Here is a 23,332-nt window from a genome sequence, read left to right on the forward strand (position 1 = left end):
ATTTGAATGAAGCAAACCTAACACCTCCTCTATGGCTTACTAAAGGCTGGTTAGGAGGAATTAGCTGGTTTGACTTGCTTTATGCCTGAGGTCAGTTGGTAACCACAACTGTTTTTCAAGGCCAGTTTAGATGTGGCTACAGGCTCACTGCCACCCCATTCCACCCAAATCTGTGCAGAGTCCAGCAGACAGATCATCATGGAAGAGAGATCTAGGACAGGCAGGTAAACTGAAAATGGGGGGGGGTAATCTTGCAATAAATGAGCAACAGTTGTTGACATTTCCAAAAAACTAGTCTGGTGCCACAAAGTTTTTTTCTGTATTATAAAGCCCTTGCAAGAGACTTATTGCAATTGTCTGCAAAATTAGTGAGCAAGAGAAGCAACCTAAAAGCTATTTTGGCAAAGGCCAAGTAGTCCATAAATCCATTAGCTCTGGAGAAACTTTATGTATCTATTATCTGCTTGCTATGATAATTTCATGCTTTTAAGGCAAGCCTCTTTTTCTCTTGTTAGCCTATTGACAGAGTCCTCTTTCTTAAGTAGATATTTAATGAAGCTGATCTTTGAAGTAAGAAAGCTTTTAAGCCAGCATTAAATATTTAAACTGGTTGTGAAAATAGTTACCAGAAAACTTTCCAGATCTATAGATTTGTTTCTTTATTTTTCTAATGTTTTCCAGAGAGTGTTATTAAAACCACAGTGTGTATAATGCTATGCTGGGCCACCTCTTCTATTGTCTTACTAAATCAGCAAAATACTAGCCTCAGCCAATTCCATTTTCAATGGTTTCTCTGTGTTGTTTTGAAACGCAACTTTTGTCCCTTTCCCCACCAAAAGAACTAAGGGTGGGATTCCACTCTGGTCAGTGACCGAAATAAATTGATTAATTCGAGGGTGGGATTCACCTAATGAGACATGATTTTCAAACTCACATATGAACCAGTTTTAAGGGAAGCCAACAAACCCAGTATATATACCATTAATGTTCCCCAGACCTAACACTATACTGCTGCTTTACTTTTGTGAGTTTAAACTCTGCTGCTGAGGGCTCTCTCTTGTTGGAGAGTATGTTTAGTTCCACATTTTGAATCCAGGCACCCAGCCGATTCTTTTTATTATTTACCCCACACACGTGGGTCACAGGGAGTCACATTCCCCCTCCCCAAATCTTAAAGATACACAAAACATAGGTTTCCTGATGAAGGCATCTCTCAACTTTGTTGGTATGTGCACTTTTATATACAGACTTTAAACAAAAATAAACCTTCGTTAAACAACAAAAATAAACCTTCCTATCTCCAAAGATTTTTGAGTACATGAGGAATACAGCATAAATATGAATTCATGTACTAAAGATCCATTTATATTCAGATAACCAAATGGACAAAATAAACTAAATCCTCTGTGTTGCAGAGAATCATCTGATCCTATTTAATGCCAGACAATCATAAGACTGTGGATAAACAACAGCTGACTATTAACATCATATGGGGGGGGGGAGTAATTTTGCTCTACTACAAAAAAAAACACTTTTCTGATAAATACAAAGTGTACAGGACATCCCACAGTTCTATTTTGTAACAGTGTATAAACCATTACAAAATGAATTGTTTCCTCTTGTTATCCTTCAAGACTGCATAGAATGGTGATATTTTTGAAATCAAATTTAAGATTCATGCACACAGAAAAACACAAACAAACCCCCCCAAGTTCCTAAATAGTCAGTGGCATGAACACTTGGGTACACTATGTCAATCGTAAGAAGAGAGCAAAATAAAGGACGCTTGTTAGATCTCTGGGTTTCATAATTTGACACTCCACGTCCCAAAGGGAAGCAGTTAAATCATCAGGTGAAGCAGTTAAATCATTACATCAATGTGCAATGCAGGCTTCTTTTGAATCCAGTGCATGTGCATTATACATGTACACTAGACTGGGATTTTCCATAAATGCGAGGCACACAGCAAAGGGAGCCTAATATTATTGTGCTGAATTTGAGCATAGTAATTATTCTGCAGTGCAACAGCATGACTAGCTGGAAGCCTTTTCCTTCTTTGTGTAGTGTACAAGCTTAGAGATGGAGACCATGCTGTGAGAGCCAGCTTTTTGTTTCTTTTTCTTGTAGGAATCTACAGGACCTAAAGATGCAATTTGATGTCAGATTTGAATGTGGCAAGGGCAGCCCAGGAGAACTTATCCATGCAGCTCTGCACACACTTGAGATCAACATCAATTGAAAAGCCATTAGTCACTATGCGTCAGTTAATGCGGAACATGGCAGTAAGGTTACTTAGTGGAACAACCTAAAGGAGCAATACAATATCAGTTCTATAGGAACTGCACTGGCTAGCATGTCACTTCTAGTCTGATTTCAAGGTATTAGTAAAAAAAGGTAAAGGTAAAGGACCCCTGACAGGTAAGCCCAATCATGAATGACTCTGGGGTTGCGGTGCTCATCTTGCTTTACTGGCCGAGGGAGCCGACATTTGTCCACAGACAGTTTTTCCGGGTCATGTGGCCAGCATGACTAAGCCACTTCTGGCAAAACCAGAGTAGTGCATGGAAGTGCCATTTACCTTCCCACCAGAGTGGTACCTATTAATCTACTTGCACTTTTTGGTGTGCTTTTGAACTACTAGGTTGGCAGGAGCTGTGACTGAGCAATAGGAGCTCACCCTGCTGTAGGGATTCAAACTGCTGACCTTCCGATCGGCAAGCCCTAGGGTCAGTGGTTTATACCACAGCACTACCCGTATAATGGTTTATAAAAGCTCCAAACAGCTTGGGCCTAGATACTTGAGGTATCTAGATACTAGATAACTCTCCCACTATCGTCATGCCCAAGCCTTAAGATCTGGCAGGGAGGCTTTCCTCCATATCCTCAATTTGGGAACACAGAAGAGGGCCTTCTCTGCTTTGGCACCCCAGTTGCAGATTGCCTTCCACTCTGAGGCCTAGCTGGATCCAGCTACAGTGGTACTTCGGGTTAAGAACTTAATTCGTTCCGGAGGTCCGTTCTTAACCTGGAACTGTTCTTAACCTGAAGCACCACTTTAGCTAGTGGGGCCTCCTGCTGCCGCCGCACCACCGGAGCCCGATTTCTGTTCTCATCCTGAAGCAAAGTTCTTAACCCGAGGTATTATTTATTGGTTAGCGGAGTCTGTAACCTAAAGCGTCTGTAACCTGAAGCGTATGTGACCCGAGGTACCACTGTATAGCTTCATTCCAGCAATACAGCAGCTCTGTGCTGTGATCTGCTCTGTAGTTTTATGGCTTGTGGCTGACCTATTATGGCTTTGTTGTGTACTATATATGCTGAATTGCTATTTTATATGAAATGCATTCTGCCATGAGATCAACTGATACAGGAAAGGTTAGAAATATTTTAATAAAAATATTTAGGCCAGACCCTTCCTTGGTGTGTGCCCCTGGAGGTGGCAGAGACTGCTGCTTTCAGAACTTGGGAAGACCAGGAGCATTCCAAAGCCATTACCTGCCACCCTCTGTCAGGGCAGCCTGCCAAGAGCTTCCACAAACTATTGTTTGACATCTTCTTTAAATCAGCTCATCAGCTGCTGTGCACACAATATAAGCACACTAGCCCATTATGCATTATTATTATTCAGAGAATGGATTCCTGGCATGCTCAGTACATGCAGAGTAGCCAAGAGCCTGATTTAAATACAATGCAATGCACATGCACCATAATCTCTACTTGCCTGCCTGTATCACTCTTAAATTGAGCCTAAGCCATCAACACTAGAGATGTTCCATTTACTTGAATGACATTCTGCCAGAGCTTATTGTCTTCTGTCATGCTGGGCAAATCCTCATGGGCTCAGTTCACACAGCTATTTAAGGGTGGGAATGCAGTTTGGTGATTTCCATGTGCAATTTACAATAGTGCCACCCCAGTTATAGAATGCCCTCACCCCCCCCCCCATCTTTGGTTCATTAAATACTGATTTTCCATGGTATATCATATTCAAAGTGGCTCACAACTTCAGAAAAGTTTACATAATAAAATGAAGCCACATCAAGGCCAGCCTGAAATGTTATGCTGGCTGTGGAGATGGTGCCACCTCCCATTCCACGTACAAAAGCCGACCTGATTCAACATTGTCACTGAAGGCTCAGGCTTTTTCCAGCTATGTTCCACACAGAAAGCTCTAGGAACATGCAAAAGTAATTGCTACTTACTTTCCCTCCTAGCAAGATAGTTTAAAATAAAGGGTGATACATGGAGAGCATCATTTTGGGGTCTTTTCTGAAGGCCAGCAGGAGATTTATCAAAGGTTTCAAACATATCCAGAACATGTTACAACTAGGGACATGTGAACTTGCTGCATTAGAATCATAATTTGCCGACATTTTGGCTGAACATTTGCCATTTCCCAAGATCCCATAACTATATTCAATTTTTGTACATGCACATTTAACAACAGGACCTTGGACCATGTTTTGCATATTCTACAATTATGACATATATCACAATGTGATGCACCACTAAAATTCACTCCAACTGGCTGTTTTTGTGTGTTTACATCAGGCATTTTTTTTTGGGGGGGGGGTGGTTCCTAAGCCTGCAATCAGCACAGGAGGAGGAAGCAGCAGCACAGGAAGTGTTGTGGTGGATCCTTGCTATTTACAGTTACTTGTGAGTAAGTTCCATTGAACGCAAAGGGTCTTGCTTCTTAGTAGATCTGTAGAGGAAGCGTTACACTGTGAAAATGGGCCAATATCTCTTCATCAAGTAACGGCTTATAGAAATCACCATCTGAACTTGTGCTAAGAAGGCAGTGATTTATGCTTAAGCATGCTGCATCATGCACACAAGCTACAAATTAACCCATAAATCAAGATCATATTGGATTATGAGAATATTATAGTTCGGCAGAGAGACAATCAGGCTCAGAACACATCTGATCATTTAAAAACATATCAGATTCCACCTCGAAACTCACCGATTACTAGTTTCAGCGGCATCACTAAGTTACAGCAGCTTTAGCAGTGGGAGAACTAAGCACACCAAACAGTGCCCACATGTTTTAAACTGGGATATCTCATGTCCCTTACTGACTGAATTAAGACAAGTGGCAAAATATTTCATGATTGATAATGAACTAAAGAAATTTCTGATATATAATATTTGCTTAAGAAAGCGGGGGAATCAAAAGTTACAATTATTTTAAAGAGGTAAGCATACCTGAAGTACAAAACCACAAAACCTGCACTTTAAAAGTTGCACTGCAACCAATACTTTCAGCAAGCAGATGCTGCTCTTTCCTGGAACATAATTCAATCCTATAATGCACTTTTATATCAATAATGTAATCTAGGGCACATCCTGCCTGCTGTTTCAGCTGAGCTAGAGTGTGTGTAAAAGGATGTGTGGGAAATATCCAGGGGAAAGGCAAGTATATTCTACTCCCCAGGAAGCAAGAGTACATGTTGCACAGCCCAACCTATTGCCAAAATGCACACTGCCAACAATGTAACCCCTTCGTCTAGATTTTTGGGAATTCAGAGTGCTCAAACGCCACATCCAGTCTCCAGAAGTACAGATGTCGAGCCTGCCATTCCAAGCTGTCTGGATAGTAAATGGAGGAGCACATGCAAGCTAAACTCCTCAGAGGGAAATGGCTTTAGATCAGTACTTGAACACATGCTTTTCATTTAAATGAGGGGATCATATTTACAAATAAATCTTCTTTCCTCACAGTGGCAGGAAAAGTCAATTCTTTCTTTAGAAGTTTTATAACCCACATATCCACTGAATGATTCTCAGACACATCAGGGATGGGGAATTGGTGTGACCCTCCAAGTATTGTGTTACCACAACTCCCTCACTGTTGGTCAGGCTGGATGGAGCTGCTGGGAGCCAGAGGACAACATCTGGAGGGCTACAGATAGCTGAAGTTACTTGAGTTTTTAAAACCTTTAAAAGAGGGGACTTCCACTGCATGTGCCTCCCTATGACCATTCCTTCCACCTCCACTTCCTAGAAAGGCTTGAGCTCCAGAGCCATTCCAGGCAGTGTGGCAAGAGGGAGGAAAGAGGACCAGCTGTGCAGGACCCAGCTTGCAAGGCTGGAAGGGGAGAGAAGGAAAATTTCCTGGAGCAGGTTTAATCATGCTAGAACCTGATAATATTTTTGCCACTTGTGAAATCAACCTAATGGAAGCTAGCTTTTAGATAAAATGAATTACAAATTATAAATGCAGTCCCAAAGCCACACAATTACCCTATTTTACCCACCAGACTTTCACATATAATTCATTTGAAGAAAAAAAAAATTCAACATGGCACAGAAAGGAACTCTGGTAGAAGTGCCTTTGGAAGAGAAAAATCATTACCCTTTCCTGACCAGATAATGTGTTCAGGTGAAACTGGGCGAGGGGGCAAGAGAACATGATGGTGAACCTCATTATAGATGTATTTTCTGCAGTTGAACAGTGCACACAGTTCAGTCCAAACTGCAGAACCCAGAAAGAGAGGAAGTCTCTTTCATGATGTGTGCACAAAGCAAAACAGAGCTCATATCTTCCTGGCCTTGCCCTGTTCTGCTCCTATCCCTCATGCCGACTGATACTTTTCTGCTGGGTGTCTTCTCAGACTCATCCAGATGTTGGTATAGCAAATTCCATATTTCTTGCTCTCTATGAAAAACAAAGTTTCTAGAGAGGTATATACCCTACAATCCATTTTGGCAAGGAATTCATAATGGTTGTGATACGGCAATGGAGTTACTTGTCAACTGGCCTCCTTGCTTTGCACAGATACCCACCCACCCACAATCCCCAACGACCTATGACTAAAATGGGTTTTATAGCAACAGTTCTTAACCTCTGACATACTGCCTGCCATTCACTGCATATCCAGGGACAGTGCTTCCTGTTTTGCCACTTGAGGCAAAATGAGAATGGCTGCCTTTCCCTGCCACCACCATATCTGTTGCCACCAGCTCTTCTCTGCCTGCTCTTCTACTTCCGCCGCTGGTGGAGACGTGGTGCTGGCACCAGTGCCAATTTCAGGACTGATACCAGCTGATTTCAGCTGACACCAGTGCAACTTCTGGAGAGGTGTTTGGGCGCCCATAAGGCTGCTGCCTTGGGGGCTTCTGCCAACTGAGGCAGCTGCTTCAGCTTGCCTAGTGGCAGAGCCGCCTCTGTATTTTTCTACCACAGGGGTAGCTAACCTGTGGCCCTCCTCTTGTTGTTGGACTATAACTGCCATTCTCCCTGGCCACACTGGTGAAATATTTAGCCCAACTCTGTTTTTTTATTCATTCTCACTGGCTCTATTTGGAAACTCAAAAGCACTGCAAAACTGACATTTCCATATTGGTTCAAGGCTATATATATATATATATATATATATATATATATATATATATTACACACACACACACACACACACACACACTTTTCAAGGTTGAAACAGATCTCTTGAGGCAATTCAAAGCATGAAATTACCATTAAAAGTCACTTTACAATGAAATACAAAATTCATAATACAAATCCCATAAACACAATGAAGTTCAAAGGCTGCAGTAAAAACAGCAGCAATGGGGAAAATCCAATATAAAAACCAAAGACTAACACTGTTATTCAATTGAAAGCAGGTGTAAGCAACCAGGTCTTTAGACATACTTGGATCTAAAGGTCTTCAGGCCTATTTGAAACCCATCATGAGGAGCCTACCATGCTTCTGTGGGGCCAATAGAAGGGGGGGAGGGTGCATTGCCAAAAAGAGATATATATAAACAATTGCCATTATTTAATAGAATTACAGTACATATCATTATAGTGGGGAAGCTCCAGGTGACTTGTCCCAGTGCTAATTGTTGGTGGGCAACTTCAATGCTCCTGCTCTCCCATCTTTAAGCGGGGAATGGACTGGGCAGTCCTCCAAATACAGTATGAAAAATGGTCACCCTGGGGCCTATGAAGGGTAGCAGATTAAAAGGCGTGGTTTTTTAAAGAACACCTAGCTACTTTGAATGAATTCAAATCTCCAGGGCCTAATAAACTGCATCCAAGGGTACTGAAGTTGCAAGAAACGCGATTCTGACTAAACATCTGAAAAAACTTTCTGACAGTAAGAGCTCTTTGGCAGTGGAACAGACTCCCGTGAGAGGTGGCGGACTCTCCTTCCTTGGAGGTTTTTGAGCACAGGTTGGATGGCCATCTGTCATGGATGCTTTAGTTGAGATCCCTGCATTGCAGGGGGTTGGGACTAGATGATCCTTGGATCCCTTCCAACTCTATGATTCTATGATTCCTGAGTGGCAGGTGAGAAGTATCTCCAACATTCACACATTTCCTAAACTGGTTGTTATAGGACAAGGCTATATAGCTCCCCCCCGGCACCAAAAAAAGAAAGAAAAGGGCAATTTAGGAAGGCAACTTTTTCTTCTCAGGACACTTTGCGACAATTGTGTTGTTCCTTGTTTGATGGAACAAAGCTAGGAACTATTGTAAACTAGCAACAAATGTTTGAGGAATTCAGCAGTGGAAAAGGGCTACTGAAGGCTACTATGAGGGCTATGCTCTGCCTCCACAATTCAAAGTAATAACGCGTGTGAATACGAGTTGCTGGAAACCACAGGAAGGGAGAGTGTTCTTGGGCTTGAATCCTACTTGCGGGTTTCCCACAGGCATCTGGATGGCACTGTGAGAATGGAAGTCTGGAAGTCTTCTTCTAGTGTTAATGCAAGAGACCTCAATCACAATTACCCTTCCAGCTTGCACTCTTCCACTCCTGTTCAACAGTTGGCCTCATCCCTCCACTCCTTGTTCTTTCCAGCCCAACTCATACAAAAGACTTACTTTCGCCATGGTGGGGAGTGTCAATAGATGGAATAGCTCATGTTTCTATAGCTCTTCCAGCTGACTATGGGATATGTTATATTTGTTTTCTTGTTAAGCATTTTAGGAGGGGAGGGGAGCAAGGCAATGCAGGTCAAATAAATTATTTCAGTTCAGTTTACTCTTTGAACTCCACACCCACTCTCTCTTGCTCTCACTGCAACTTTGGACAGAGGTGCTGGTATGCATATAAAGAGGTGCTGCTCAATAATACAAGACTGGAGTAAAACCTTCCAGTTACTTCCAACTGTTGACATTTTGCTTTGTTTTTATGTTTGTGATCTCTAGAGAGTTGACACAAGATTTTGTGCAATGAAAGTTTTTAAGCCACTGAGAACCCAGGAAATAGTCTGCAGGCTATTCAGTAGAAAAAGGCAGCTTCTGACCACTGTCAGATTATATTCCAAGTTTTATTTAGCAACATGTACTATAACCTCTCATTTGATTTATGTATGAAGAGCGGGTAACATTTAGAGCTCAATGTATGTTGTCAAGGTAACATCATACAGAAAATGACAGGTCATGGAAATGCAGATTGTTCAACAGCAGGCTACCTGGTCTCTTAATAGCAAGTTTACCTCAAAGCTATTTTAGTTGATCTGTCCTGCCTTCAAAAGAAAGAAAACAGATCTAAACTCCTGAGTGAATGTAATTCATGGGGAAAAAAGAGTTTTGTTATGTTTTGTTTTGCCATGTTTTATACAGATTCCCAAGACATACCTATTTTCATAATGTCGTGATGTGAGGGCAGACCCCATCAAATCCTTTGCACCTTTAGTGCTAGCTAAGAAAAAAGGTCTTGTTTACAGCTCCCAACTCTGGGTAAGGGAGGTTATTATTATTATTTATTAAATTTGTATACCACTACAATATTCATTTGAAGATCACAGGGCAGTTCACAACATAGAAATACAAAATAAGAACACAAAAGACATAAAAAATAAAACCAATAACCCCCTCCCACAAAAACATTTAGAAGGCCATAGAATGTTTAATCAGCCAAAGGCCTGGAAAAGAGAAATATTTTCTCCTGGCGCCTAAAGATATATAATGAAGGCACCAGGTAAACATCCCCGGGGAGAGCATTCCACAATTTTTTATTTTTTTTGGGGGGGGGGGTATTGGTTTGTTTTTGTTTTATTATGTATTTTGTATTCTCATTTTGTATTTTTATGTTGTGAAATGTGCTGTGATCTGTGGCTGTGATCTGTGGATGAAGGGTGGTATGTAAACTTATCAAATAAATACATAAAAAACAGGAACCCACAGCAGGAAAGGTCCGGTCTCATGTTGCCACCCTCTGTAATTCTCATTAAGAAGAGCCTCAGATGATGATCATAGGGTCTGGGTCAGTTCATATGGGAGTTGGGAGTTGTCTGTTGTCACTGGTGCTTCCAGTTCAGTCTGTCCACTATGGGACCACGTCCTCCAAAGACTTCTAGGTAAGAGTCAAAATCAATGCACAAGGATACAGTCTTTTGGAACTTCTGCAAAACAAAGAGCTAAATTCTCAAACAGGTGTCTGAATATACACTCCCTTGATCTTTATATAAGGGATGAGATTCCCTATCTCCTCCTGCCTTTCAGCCCTATGTGCATGTGTGTGCGTGCGTGTGTGTGTTTAGTCCGTGGCAAGGTCTACCAGAATCTACATTTAACCTTTTATTAGCTGCATGGTGATTACAGCAAAACAAGAATAACAATCTGATCACTGAAGTCCCTTGCCGTTACTGGAATGAATCCTTTCATAGTCTTTGTGGTTAAAAGTCTACATTAGAGGAATTCAACAGCTGAAGATTACCTAAGATGATAGTTGTGTGCTGAGAATAATTAACTCTTACACAACTTCCCTGTCAAAAGGTCCAAAGCCTCTATAAGGGAAAAGAAGTTGTTCTATTTGTGGTCTTGCATTTCTGGTGCTCAGCTTCCATTTAAAGAACATTTAAGGGAGTAATATAGCCTTGTCATGCTGTGGAACCTCTTCCTATAAAAAGTGACAAGACAAGCCCTCATTCCAATCTCCTCTGATTTTCAGCTTATCCATTAGGTTCTGAAGCTTGGCTTGTGCACTTTCAGAAAAGAAGTGCATTTCCACCCCAATTTCAGAAAACAGTCTTCACCTCTGAATAAGTTTTCCTCATGGAATTCTAATCTTGATTCATCAGTGCCAAAGCCGCTCCCTTCTCCTTTTCATGGAAGTATTTTTTGAAGGTGATCCAGATTTCAGATGGAGTAGCATTCCTTTGGGAGTACAGTAGCATTCCTTTGGGAGTACAGGGAAGGCGGTGGAGCTTTCAGAGAAATATAAATTAAAATACCTCTTCAAAGTAGGCCACAAATGCTTTGAATATATTGGCTTTAACGTTCTTGGACAACAAGATAGGATGGTGTACATACTGTACCGACTTGTTTGAATGCCTTTACTCATGGGTCTTATTACAGATCTTTGCCATGCCTAGATTGGTCTGCCAACTGCATGGAGACCCACCAAGAATAAGTCAAGATAACTAGCTAAAGAAATTAGATGCCAAGCCAGTGATACATGAAACATTGCATGATTCATATTTTTGACCATTAGTGGTTTATATGCCATCATCTGGCACCTGTTTTTGACAACTGCCTTTTGTCTGAGATTAGTAACAGCTATTTGCAAACAGATTCTTACCATTAAACTGTGAACTGCTCTGAGGTTTCCTTGGACGTTCTGTGGCATGCTAAGATACATTTCAACTGGTCAGTTAACCTCCAATATGTTTTTCCAGCAATATAAGGTTGTAAAGATAATCAATGCAACAGCCAAAATTATATCCACTTAGCATAGGCACAAGTATCCAAATGCAACATGTGATAACTGACCAAAAAAAAGTTGATGTAACCAGTGGTGTATTATTATTTAGGACCTGCTTTCTCTGCAAGCTGAGATAAATGCAGGAGATCTATAGCTGCCAAAAAAAGCTATAGCATATTTGGACTTTCTTCTGTGCTCACTTCCCAAAGCCCACTAAGACAACAGTATATCTATAAATCAGTGTTAAAGTCTAGTGCCCACTAAAATGTGTAAAACCAGGACAGTACTCTGCTTGACCGAATGCAAAGACTGGAGCAGACTACGGGGCTCAGCACCTTTAAAAAATACTTTTGGGGGGTTCTCGTGAGGAAGCCACAACTGTTTAAAATGGAATGATACTATTTTAATGCAGGTGGGCACTTCCATTCTGTGATCCCCCTCACAGACCTCTGATCCCTGGAATGATTTAACAACCAATCAACTTCTTGCCAGGGAACTTCAGGAATTGTAACCGTGACTGTTTAAATTGCTGTAATAGCACTTTTATTGTTTAGTGCAGATGGGGCCAAATATAAGAAATTTACTGTAATATCGACAGGCAACTAGGCTGGGTAGTTTGGGGCAGTGACAAGTGAATTGAACCTAATGCGCACACATGAACCTAGTAAGGACTGATGAAAAATGCATTTTTAGTAGTGAAAAAAGGAAGAAGATTTTCAAATCCCATTACTTCCAACATAGCAAGTAGTGCAAGTTAAAGATCATATAACAAAACTATGCCAGTAAAGATTTAAAGGTGCATCTTTCTGTGCACAAATGGAAATTTCCTAGTCATAGCTTTGAGGATTCACAGGCTGAAAGAAAACAAACTCATATTAGAGGCTTCAGAACACTGGAGAATAACTGTTTTATGTGCTGACTCTACATTCAAGGGCAACTGAAATCTAAGCATGTGTGCTTCTCTGAACCCCGTATCTTATCTCACTGATTAAGGATGCAACCCAAAAGCCACTGTATGTAAGCAAAGGGATGGTTACCTAAAATGGGACATGAAAGTATTTTCAGTATGGGGCTGGTGTTGAATTCTAACGGCATTTAAACACCAGCATGTTACATCAGAAGAGTGTGCTACCATGGGATTCCTTAACCCAAATTTTAACAACTGGGAACAACCAATAGGAGTGTTTGATTACTCTTCACCTCCACTGTCTTCTCATTCCTCCCGTCATCCCTCCCACAGTGCTTACATCATTGTTTAATAAGTATGTCACACTTAGCCACTATGTTGGACATGGGGAACTGTTGTTTAATGTCAGTTTACAGCAACATCTAGCCTGACTTGGTTATGTCCACAGAAGGGAAGATGGCAGGTTCCCCAAGCACATGCTCTAAGGGGGGCTGGCTTCAGGCACCAGGTCCACTGGCAGACCAACTCTGCAGTACAAATTTGTCTGCAAATGAGACATGAAGGCTGGCAACATCAACCCTGCTGTGTGGGAATCCCTTGCAGATGACTGCAGTGAGTGGAGACAGACTGCCAGGCCGTGTATCCACAGCACCCAGAGGAGGAATGACTGCTGAGAGGAGGAACACCATGGTGTATCTGCAGCAGCACAACTGGATGCCTTCATCTGCCCCAGCTGCAACAAAACATGTCTCTCCTATATTGGTTTCTACAGCCACAGCAGGCACTGTAACTCTCAAGGAGTATGACTTCAACTTGCACACTCCTCCCTTGTCTCCTGAGACAAACAGATGCCAACAACAGCAAACTAACCAGGAAATGAAACCAACTTCAAGCTGAGGCTTATGTTCCCTGGTTTATTTACTTAAAATATTTATATACCTTTTTTCAAGGTAGCCCCACAGCCTAGTTTACCATAAGCAATTAATTAGAACCATATAACAAAACAGCAAAGATAAGCTGCAAAGAGGAGGGGAAGCTTTTGGAAAGTTAGATCTATCTCTCCCCACCCTTAAGGCAAGATGATCCTCTGGTAGACCTTAAGAGGCAGCTGGGGAAGTAAACTGAGATTAAACTACAATTCCTTGTTTCTGAATTAATGGTTAACTGTGGTTTAATTAAAGCAGGATGTAAGCACTGAGAAAGGGAGAAGATGAGGAAGGGGTGTGTGTGGTCCAAAGACACTCATCCCCAGTTGCTAACCTATAGGTTTTCCAAGCCCAGAATTGAATCTTAAAACCAGACCACAGACTTTTGTACATGCAGACGATGGCTGCAATGCAACAAACTGGTAACTGGCAGTAAATCTCAAAAAACCACAACACAACTTACTTCCAACACAACAGTAGCTAGTATGGGGGGGAGCAGGGGGAGCAGCAATTGTATTAAAGGTAAAGAGACAAAAAAGTGTGATGCGAATGAAGCCAGACAAGTTCTGTTTAGACAACTGTTAAATGCCTATTCTTGGCCTGTTAGCAAGACCTCCAGCTGAGTTATTCCAGATGCAACATAATATCTAAAGCTGCTTTCCAGACTCTTTTGACTTCAAAATAAATATTCACATTATGGCTATGCTTTGTACCAATACCCAAAGGAAAAGTGTAAAGAAACGTTTTATGTGCTTTTGGGTTCTTTTTATTTGACTACAGTTACAGAAGTACAACAGTCATTCCCACTGACATCTACCCTAGTATGGAGAAAGGCTTTCAGGGGGGGAAACCCCAGAGAAATAAAGTCATATAAAAGTCAACCAAGATGCACCAGTGTTATCACCAAGATCACAACACACACAACCTGTTTATTAGTACTGGTACACCAACTATCACAACGAGGCCATGAAAGGAGGTATACAAATTTTAAAAAATAAAAAAATAAAATACAACTCCCATTAGCTCCAGCCAGCAAAGGCTATCTCAAAAGGGCTTATATTTACATTGTTTCCTATGAAATTCCTTGTAAATATGTATCACAAAGGGTTTCTGTGTATTACACTACTCATTGTAATATTAAACCACCTACAGTATTTACTGTCACCTGTAGTGACCCCAAGACTCAACAATCCAGAGTACAATTCAGGATAGCCAACAGCAGCCCAGGAACTGCAGGATAGGGGCAGCTAGAAAATGAGGAAATGCTGGAAAAATGGGTATCATCAATCCTCACTTTACTAAATACATACTCAGTGGAAAAATCATTCAAACAACATGTTTATAAAAAAGATCAACAGTACAAGGCCATGCATACATACTCAGAAGTAAGTCCCACTCATGCCAAGCAACTTGCTTAGTACTGAAAATGCACAGACAAAGCTGTAAAAGGATAGGAAAATTTAAGAAAGCTAAGCTGAATGAGAACTTTGGAGAGATCCTTACACCTGAATTGCATTTTTTCAGGGAACACATAATAAGAACGGAATCAAATAAAGGTGACAAAAGATGGTGTTTTTAGGACTAATTGACAATCATGAAGTCTGAATGGCATACAGTGGAGAACTCTTAAAATTCTTTTCTGAGAGCCAAAAAGCATGAGATAAGAGGGACTTTGTAGACGTACTTAGGTTTCCAAAAAGGGTTCCTGAGTAGCTGCCAAGGGATAAGAGGACAGATCCTTGGATTAGTAATTGGTCTGAGAATGGGAAAATCTAGGGCAGATTCTCACACCCTGGGGAGAAAAGCAGTGAAGTACCCAAGGATCTGTATTGGCAGTAGTGTTACTAGAGCCAGGGATAAACAATAAGATGGGTCGTGAAGCTGGGTTATTACTGCTTTTTTTAAAAAAAAACTGTTTAGATTGACCACAGTTTAGGGTTCAGACATAATGCTTAATTATTGTAAATGGAACCAGAATTACGATTTCATCCTTGGGGTCGTGAATAGGAGCTGGGAGGCTGAGTGTGCACACCCAAGGCTCTCTAGGGCTTGATAAACTGTGATTTATCATGGTTCTTCCAGATAAACCATGGATTATCACAGAGGTGGGAACCTGTGTGACACTCTGCTGTGGACTAATCTCCTATCAGTGGAATCTAACATTTGGAGAGTCACAGGTTCCCCATCCCTGGGTTCACTGTGACATAGGAACTACCTCAGTATCCAAAAGACAAAAGTGAACCAACTGTTAGGTTGCTATCTTATACACACTTTGGGAGAGCATTCTGCAGCAAAGTCAATGAAATTTGCTTCCAAACAAACATGCACAGGATAAAGCTGTCCCACAGCTGCTATTCCTGCACATCAGCTTCTGTCTGGTGTCACATTCCTATTAAGTGGGAATAAAGAGGGTGGAACTAACCACAGGCAATGTTAAAGCAGAGAACATGAGTCACTCATTGAACAGTACATTTTCTCCAAAACAAATCCCTGAAAATGGTCCTTCAAACCATCTGCTGCTCTCTCACACTCAAACCCCCCTCCCCCATGAAGTGCTTTCAATCAAAACATTTCCAGGATGTAGTAAACTAACTTTCTGTCAAATGGCCCAAATCCCTGCTTAGTACTACAACTTTTCACAGAATTTCTTTGTAATCCTTTCCACTTGGTAGCCACAGCAATATGTGTTAGTCCTTAAAAATCAAATATTCTCAGAGGCTGCCTCAGAAGGTAATACAATCTTGATCAGAGAACTATGCTGGAAAAGAAATCAATGGCGCTCTCTTTGTCCAGCTTTTCTAACCTGCAGTGACACAGCTTCTGGTAGCAAAAGTTCTGCTTTCTGAGACTTTAAAAAGACATCACTCCTCTCCCGTGATTTAGGACCTCTTTCACTCTTCACAGTAAGAGATAGCCTAGCTGCGAAGTCTGAGCAGGGATGAAGAGAAAAGAAATACACTTAAGAAGCTCAGATTACAAAACAGCAAAGTTTGCAAAAGCTGAGAGTTTTATTGGAACCTTGCTCCAACAGCAAAGCAAGACTTACCAGGTTTAAAACTTACAGCATGACACATACTTTTAAAGCTTCCAATATTGGAGACTCAGCAGCAGCAGCAGATTGTCTGCTGCTTTTGCCCAAAACATGCATATTCTTAATTGATCATTCAAAACATATCCATTCATTACAGATACTCTACACATGATTATCAGTGGCCACAATATTTTTTACAAATGGTGCAAACCCCAATCTTATGCATGATTATTATGTAATTAAGGGCATGCACACACCAGTGGCCATTTCAAGCCTTATTTTGTATGGTGTTGTACACATAAAAGAGGGCATGGGGATTCTTCACCCTCTACACATGACCTGCAAGCTCCCTAAAGGTAAAGGTAAAGGGACACCTGACCGTTATGTCCAGTCGTGGCCAACTCTGGGGTTGCGGCACTCATCTCGCTTTATTGGCTGAGGGAGCCAGCGTACAGCTTCCAGGTCATGTGGCCAGCATGACTAAGCCACTTCTGGGGAACCAGAGCAGCTCACGGAAACGCCGTTTACCTTCCTGCCGGAGCGGTACCTATTTATCTCCTTGCACTCTGACATGCTTTCAAATTGCTAGGTTGGCAGGAGCAGGGACTGAGCAACGGGAGCTCACCCCGTTACAGGGATTCAAACCGCCGACCTTCAGATCGGCAAGTCCTAGGCTCTGTGGTTTAACCCACAGCACCACCCACACCCCCTCAAACTCCAGTTCATGTAGCTGCCACCTGCACATGTGTGATGGCTATGTGAAATGTACACACCTGACTTAAGTATGAAGGGGAAATTGTTTAGTTTTTCTGTTTGTAGCGGATGTTGGTTTGAGGGGGGAAAGCACTAGGCAGCATTATTTATTTTAAAAATGAATGAATCAATATGGACTGTGGCTAACATTGCGTGTATGCACCTTCAGAAACTAGCAATGGGGGGACTTCTGGGTTGGCACCTCTGGCAATGGCGGAGCTCCTCCGATCGGAAGGAACTTGCTCCGTGAAAAGCAGGGTCTGACCGCCACAGCGAAGGCGGAGACCCATTGAAATCACAAGCGGGAGAAGCGTGTGAACCTGGGATTCGGCTGGCACCTTTTGTGCCTCCCCTACTTGCGGGGAAACCCGGTTTCAGGGATACGGAGCGACGTGGGGTGAGCGGCACGGTGCTTCAAACTGACTGCTTCTTTCACGGAGGGAAGCCGCATTGCTGTTGCCGGAGAGCGCTGACTTTTTTCTGTGGACAATTGGATTTTAAACAACTACCTGTGAGTAGAACGGAAAATTGGATCTTTAAATACCTTAATTTGGCACCGAAACGGGGAAGGTCTTAAACAGGAAGTCCGCCTTCCCCTTTTTGTAAATAGATTGAAGCAAAGACGTTATAAGCTAAAGTCTTTGAAAGCTTTTGGCAAGGGATTAAATTTTCATCGGGTAAAGCTACAGAGCCCCCCTTGGAAGCAGGAGAAGAGGGGGGAGATTTTGGACTTAGCGAGCCTGCAGGAGAGAGTGAAAAACCAAATTACCACTGCCCCGAACCTGGTAAGGGCTGCCAGAAAGAGTGAAGTTTTGGGAGAGTTCATTGACTGCGAACAAAACATTTTTGACAGCTAGTTAAATAAGAAAAAGATACAGTTTCCATTGTTCCCTTCTGCGCTTAAAAAGGAGGAAAAGTAATTGGAAACTGAAACTATTTTCATGGCTTGAATTGTGTCTGAAAGGATTGATACAAGTGGAGCCTGTTTCCCTCTAGAGGGAGTTTTTGAAACTGTCACAGGAGTGCAACTGGGGAATTACCAGCTGCAGATAAGTAATCATGAGAACTTGAGATTGACTTTGGACCACTCAAAATGTTGACAGGAGAAGCCATTGTGACGGTATTATGCAAGATAAGCTACTCGCTGGAACAGCTTCATAAGAAGACAGATGGCATGTCTTTTAAAATTGACAATTTGGATCAAAAACTGACTAATTGGAGTCAAAAAGTGAGCACCAACACAGAAATAATTCAGGACTTGGTACAATAATCTACTTTGGAAGGACAAATTGTGGAGGAGAAAGAGAAAGCGGTGGTCGTTGAGTCTAAAGTAATACAAGCGGGATCCTCAGTCTTACAGAAGCAAATTTAGGATTACAAGTTGAGGCCTTCTATGATTGAATCCAGAAAAAGCCAGATTTTGAGGATTGGATCCTGGCCTGAATGGAAGAAGGAAAATTGGAAGGATCCCTCTATGCAGAGATCAATTGACTTTAGGGACATGGACTTGGGTCTGGAGGAGATTGGAGTTCTGGGGGCCTTTGGAACCGGAGGAATTTTGAAACATGTCATGAAACATCTTATAGACCTCAGCTTCAACTATGGAAATTTGGCTGACCTGCCTGGAAGGAATAAAAGCATTGTTAGGTTGGAGTCTTCCCGAGATCTGCTCTTTGACATTAAAGAATATGAAGAAGACCTGCAGGAGGGACCTGGAAAAGAGTTAAGAGCCTCGGATATAAGATCTCCAGGTTGATGGACTATATGGAATTGATGGAAAGGACTGTCAGAATCCGAAACCAGGGAGAGGAGATGGTGGAAGAAGATTAGAGAATTGAAAGTTATATATAGTAATATTGTAAAATTAATGAATGATAGAAAAATGATGGAAAGAAATTTTATGGCCTTAGCAGAAATGTTATAAGGAGTTAAGCATATATAAGTATTTTAGTTTCAATGACAAAAAATATGTTAAGATATTTATAATATGACAGAAAATAGAGAAAGATGGAAAGGATTTGCTGAAACAATTAATAGAAGTGGAATACAAAAAGGGAGGTGAGAGGAAGTCGAGGAAACAAGGGAATGAATGATAGAGTATGGAAAAGGTGTGATGTTTGTTTTTAAATGGTTATTGTTTTGTTTTGTTTAGGGTTAAGGTGGGTTAGGGTTTTGTTTAGTGCAGTTTAATATGGTTAGGTTGTGTTTTGTATTGTTTATATATTGTATTGTATTGTTTTTCCCCTCTTTTTATGTTTTTTCTCTTTCCTCTTTTCTCTTTTCTTTTTCTGTAACTTTTAAAAGCAATAAATATTATTTTTAAAAAACCCAGAAACTAGCAATGGGAATACGCTAGATGTGGAATGAGCAGTAATGTGCACATACCCCAACTCTCATTGTGTTCAGTTATTCCTAAACGTGCACAGGACTTCAGTTTCATGAATTTTGGCTTTTCTCAACTTGTTGGGAGCTTTAAAAGCCTTTGCAAAAAAAGTGATGGGATGGGAGATCCTAACCCTAGAGTCCCATGATAATATATCAACTATCCCACAGCCTCGGCATTCTGTAAGTCTCAGAGCTCGTTTATTTAGGATATTGAAAGATTTCAGTTTCTGACTTGTTTACCACTTAAAGAACAAATCTGGTGTTTGAGCTGCAAACCAGCAGCCTTTGGAAATATCAGGGGCTCTTGATGTTTCACCCCAATGAAACATCAGTAAAAGGAATGGTGCCATCACTGGTGGGTGGCATTCCCAGTTTCCCAGGTAGACTGCAAAGAACCCAAGATTAGGACGGAATCACCAATAGACTCTACAGAAAAAGAAAGATGTTTGATAGTTTCACTGTAAATGGTTTGCATTCAAGACAGCTTCTAAATTTTTACTGTAAAAATACATCAGACATATAAGCAGGAAAGCAGAATTAAGTAGTGTAACGTAGGGTGGAGAGGGGGACCTGAAGCTTTTTTTAGTGGGGAAGTTAATGGTACTAGAAATCCATTCCAGATGTGCTTTGGTAACTCCAGAATTTAACAAGAAAAGTCTTCCAGGAAATATTTCACACACTGACCTGATTCTAATGTGACTCTTGCTGCACAAAAAAGCCCCTATCTGTGCAGCATTTCATAAGGCCAGCACCATTTCAACAAGGTCTTCTAGTGTGTTATATGCAACATGCATGAGGCAGTCTATGACATGCTACTACTGCATGCATAAGTGAGTAACCAGACTTAATTGAAACACCAGGTATGTGCTGCTTCTTTTAATCCATATACAGAATTATGTTAAAATTAGGCTTGGGACTGGCAACCTTTAGGCTTCTTTTTATCTCCTTGGCTCTGCTGATCTTAAATATACTTACATGCTAGTTGACTTTATTCCTTTCGATCTGAAATGAGAGAAGCTGCTCCCCCCAATAAAATCCAGGCATATGCCTAAGAGAGGAGGCATGACAGCCTCATTAATCTGCTTTCTGTTCTATTTGTCAAGTGCATAACTTTTCAGACATAATTAAGTACCTCAGTACTCATGTGTTTTGCCCCTTGTTTAAAAAAATGTGAATTTTGAATGAACTATAAATACTCGCACTGCCTGTGAATTGGTTCCTTTCCAGGGATAAAGTCAGGGAGGCAGCCTAGGCAACTGAAACTTTATCCAGTAGAGAAGCATTGCAGCTGCTTCCATTTACAGCAATAGTACAGACTTTTTCCCTGTTACACAAGCGGCACCACAAACAGTACCACAAACTTTTCGAGCTAATGAAAACCTGGAGGCTACTGTGGCAGACAAGGGGTGGGCGGTGTGTGTGGCACAAGTCTTCTTTTCCCATGCTCAGGGTTTAATAACTTTTAAATATTCTGTTAATAATCAAAGGCAGATGCAAGACTTCACAGAACACTAAAAAAAAAATCAGGAAAATAAAAATGCTAAACAATTCCTCTGCAATCTCCTTATACCGTAACACAGTATCATTGGTTGCCTTCGAGATGCACACAAGTTTTGCCTCCCCCAGCGAAATCCAACCAAAGTATTCATTCTTAGCTTGTCTAAAGCGTGTTTGCCATTTATCTCACGTGTTGCCATTTATCTCTCTCCAAATGAAATAAAGTAAATTCAAACGAAATCAGTGTAAAATAGTGCAAATGCCTTTTGACCACAGAGGCGGAACTGGAGCATAAAGAGAATACAGCTTGCCACAAATTATTGTAGACACAACACTGGTACAGTAGACAACAGCACAGTCTTCACTTGGCAGAAGAACATCTGGTTGTGACAGAAAACTTCCACAACAGTAACTTTGGAGCCAGCCTTTATCCTTTGTGTGAATAAACTAGTCCCCAAACCATGGGAAAGTGAGGATTTTTAAAACACCAAACAATATATATTTACATAAAATATTTTCTTAAGGGTCAAATACGTCATCCTACCAGATCTACTCTTGATAATATCATTGAACTCGTCTACTGCAGAATCTTCCTCGGGGTGTCCTGATTCAGCCATAGCCAAGGCAACGAGCGGCAAATCCTAACGGGTAGGCGCGCAAAGGCAGGGCTCGCTCAGCTCCGACTCCGCATGTTGGAACTTCCTTCAAGCAAGAAAACACGCGCGCGCGCACCAAAGTTTTAAAAGGAGCGGCTTCTGTTTGCTGCTGGCCAAGCGGCGGTGGGAGGAGACTGGCGACGGCCACCTCCCCAGGCGCGCCGCGTAGAGCGCAAAGGCGAAACTCTCCCTCTAAGCAGGCAAGGCAGAGCGCGCTGGCAGGAGAGGAGCTGTCACCCTCCGCTCCTGGGATCCGAGGGAACAGGTGCCGGCGCTTGCCTTAAAAATAGAGCCGGCCAAGCAAGGTGAAAGCGGAGGAGAAGGAATGGAGCCTCTCTATAAATCAGCAGCCAACTTGGGAGACCCCAGAGAGTCCCCTTCCGCCCTGCGCCCGATCAATGCAAACAGGAGCAATTAGAAAGCAAATTGCCCAGCGAAGAAAGGCGGAACATGAATGATTTAGCAGCAGCAACAGCATCAGCATCAGCAGCAGCCCTCCCCCTTCCTTAAAAGCGTTTGCTTAAATATACAGAAGGAGAATCCGTCTGACGCTCCATTCTACTTTCTGTCTGTGAAGCCCCGTCACCCCTCAAGGATCTTCACTAGAATTCACACCCAAGAGTTAGGATTCAGCCCTGATGGAACTAAATGTTCACGACAGCAAATGCATTTAAGTCCCCTTTGCGCCTTCTGTGGGAGTTATTGTTAGGATGCCTTAGGACTTTCAGCTTTACGAAAGTAACAGTGGCTTTAGTCATTTGCCATTCGAATTTGGAGAGGCTTTTATTGACTTATCTAGACTTTGGAAAGGATTCGGCCCCTCCCTTTCCATACTCGGGGAGGAAGGGCTCAAACGTCTCTGTGTAACCCGACTCCTGCCTGGAGAATCCAGACCGGTGAAGGACAGCATCTTTCCTGTCCTGTTACATTTGCTACACGTCCAACCGGAGGAAAGTGAGATGCTCACACCGGATGTCACGTCCTTGAGGAGAAGGGGGGGACGGGGACGGACCACATGTTCCAGCAACACAATATGATTTTAATGTGAAGAACCTGAAAATATCAATCAATAGAAAAGCAGCCTTGGTGAAAGCAAGGCTCCAGGCAATAACCCCACACGCTGTGCACAAAGAAATATTTAAAGGCCCCATTTCAACAGTGGAATTGCATACACGGAATTGCATACAAGGATTGTGTAAGACTAGCAATGGATATGGGTTGATAATGTACTTTATGACACAGAATTCTGACTATGTTTACTCAAAAAATAAATACTGCCTCCAAGGGAAGTTGCTACTGACAGAACTGCAGGCTAATCACTTTTATTAGGGCGTAAGTCCCATTCAGCTCTGTGGGATTTGCTCCTGCTGAGAGATATATTTAATATTGTGTGGTGTGGATATTTATACGTCTTGCTCTGTATACATTTGCTGCTGGGATATATAACGGCAGAATGTAATTTATAATATTTGAAGCACCCTGCCCTCAAAACTACAGTGGGGGTTGCTTCCAGACAG

At 41.8% G+C, this 23,332-nt stretch overlaps 1 protein-coding gene across 4 annotated transcripts in view; it reads right to left on the reverse strand.

The window, feature by feature from the left end:
- Positions 1-22,576, reverse strand: part of DMD (dystrophin) — a 1,010,042-nt gene extending 987,466 nt beyond the window's left edge. For 2 of the 4 annotated variants that reach the window (XM_083498284.1, XM_083498278.1), the window contains exon 1: positions 21,704-22,576. In XM_083498284.1, the coding sequence (XP_083354410.1) occupies positions 21,704-21,776 (73 nt within the window). In that variant the 5' untranslated portion in view covers positions 21,777-22,576. The remainder of the gene's footprint in view (positions 1-21,703) is intronic. The other 2 variants (XM_083498289.1, XM_083498288.1) reach the window with 1 other exon arrangement.
- Positions 22,577-23,332: the final 756 nt, after the last annotated feature.

This window comes from Podarcis liolepis, assembly GCF_965112155.1.
Source record: "Podarcis liolepis genome assembly, chromosome: 4".
NCBI lineage: Eukaryota > Metazoa > Chordata > Lepidosauria > Squamata > Lacertidae > Podarcis > Podarcis liolepis.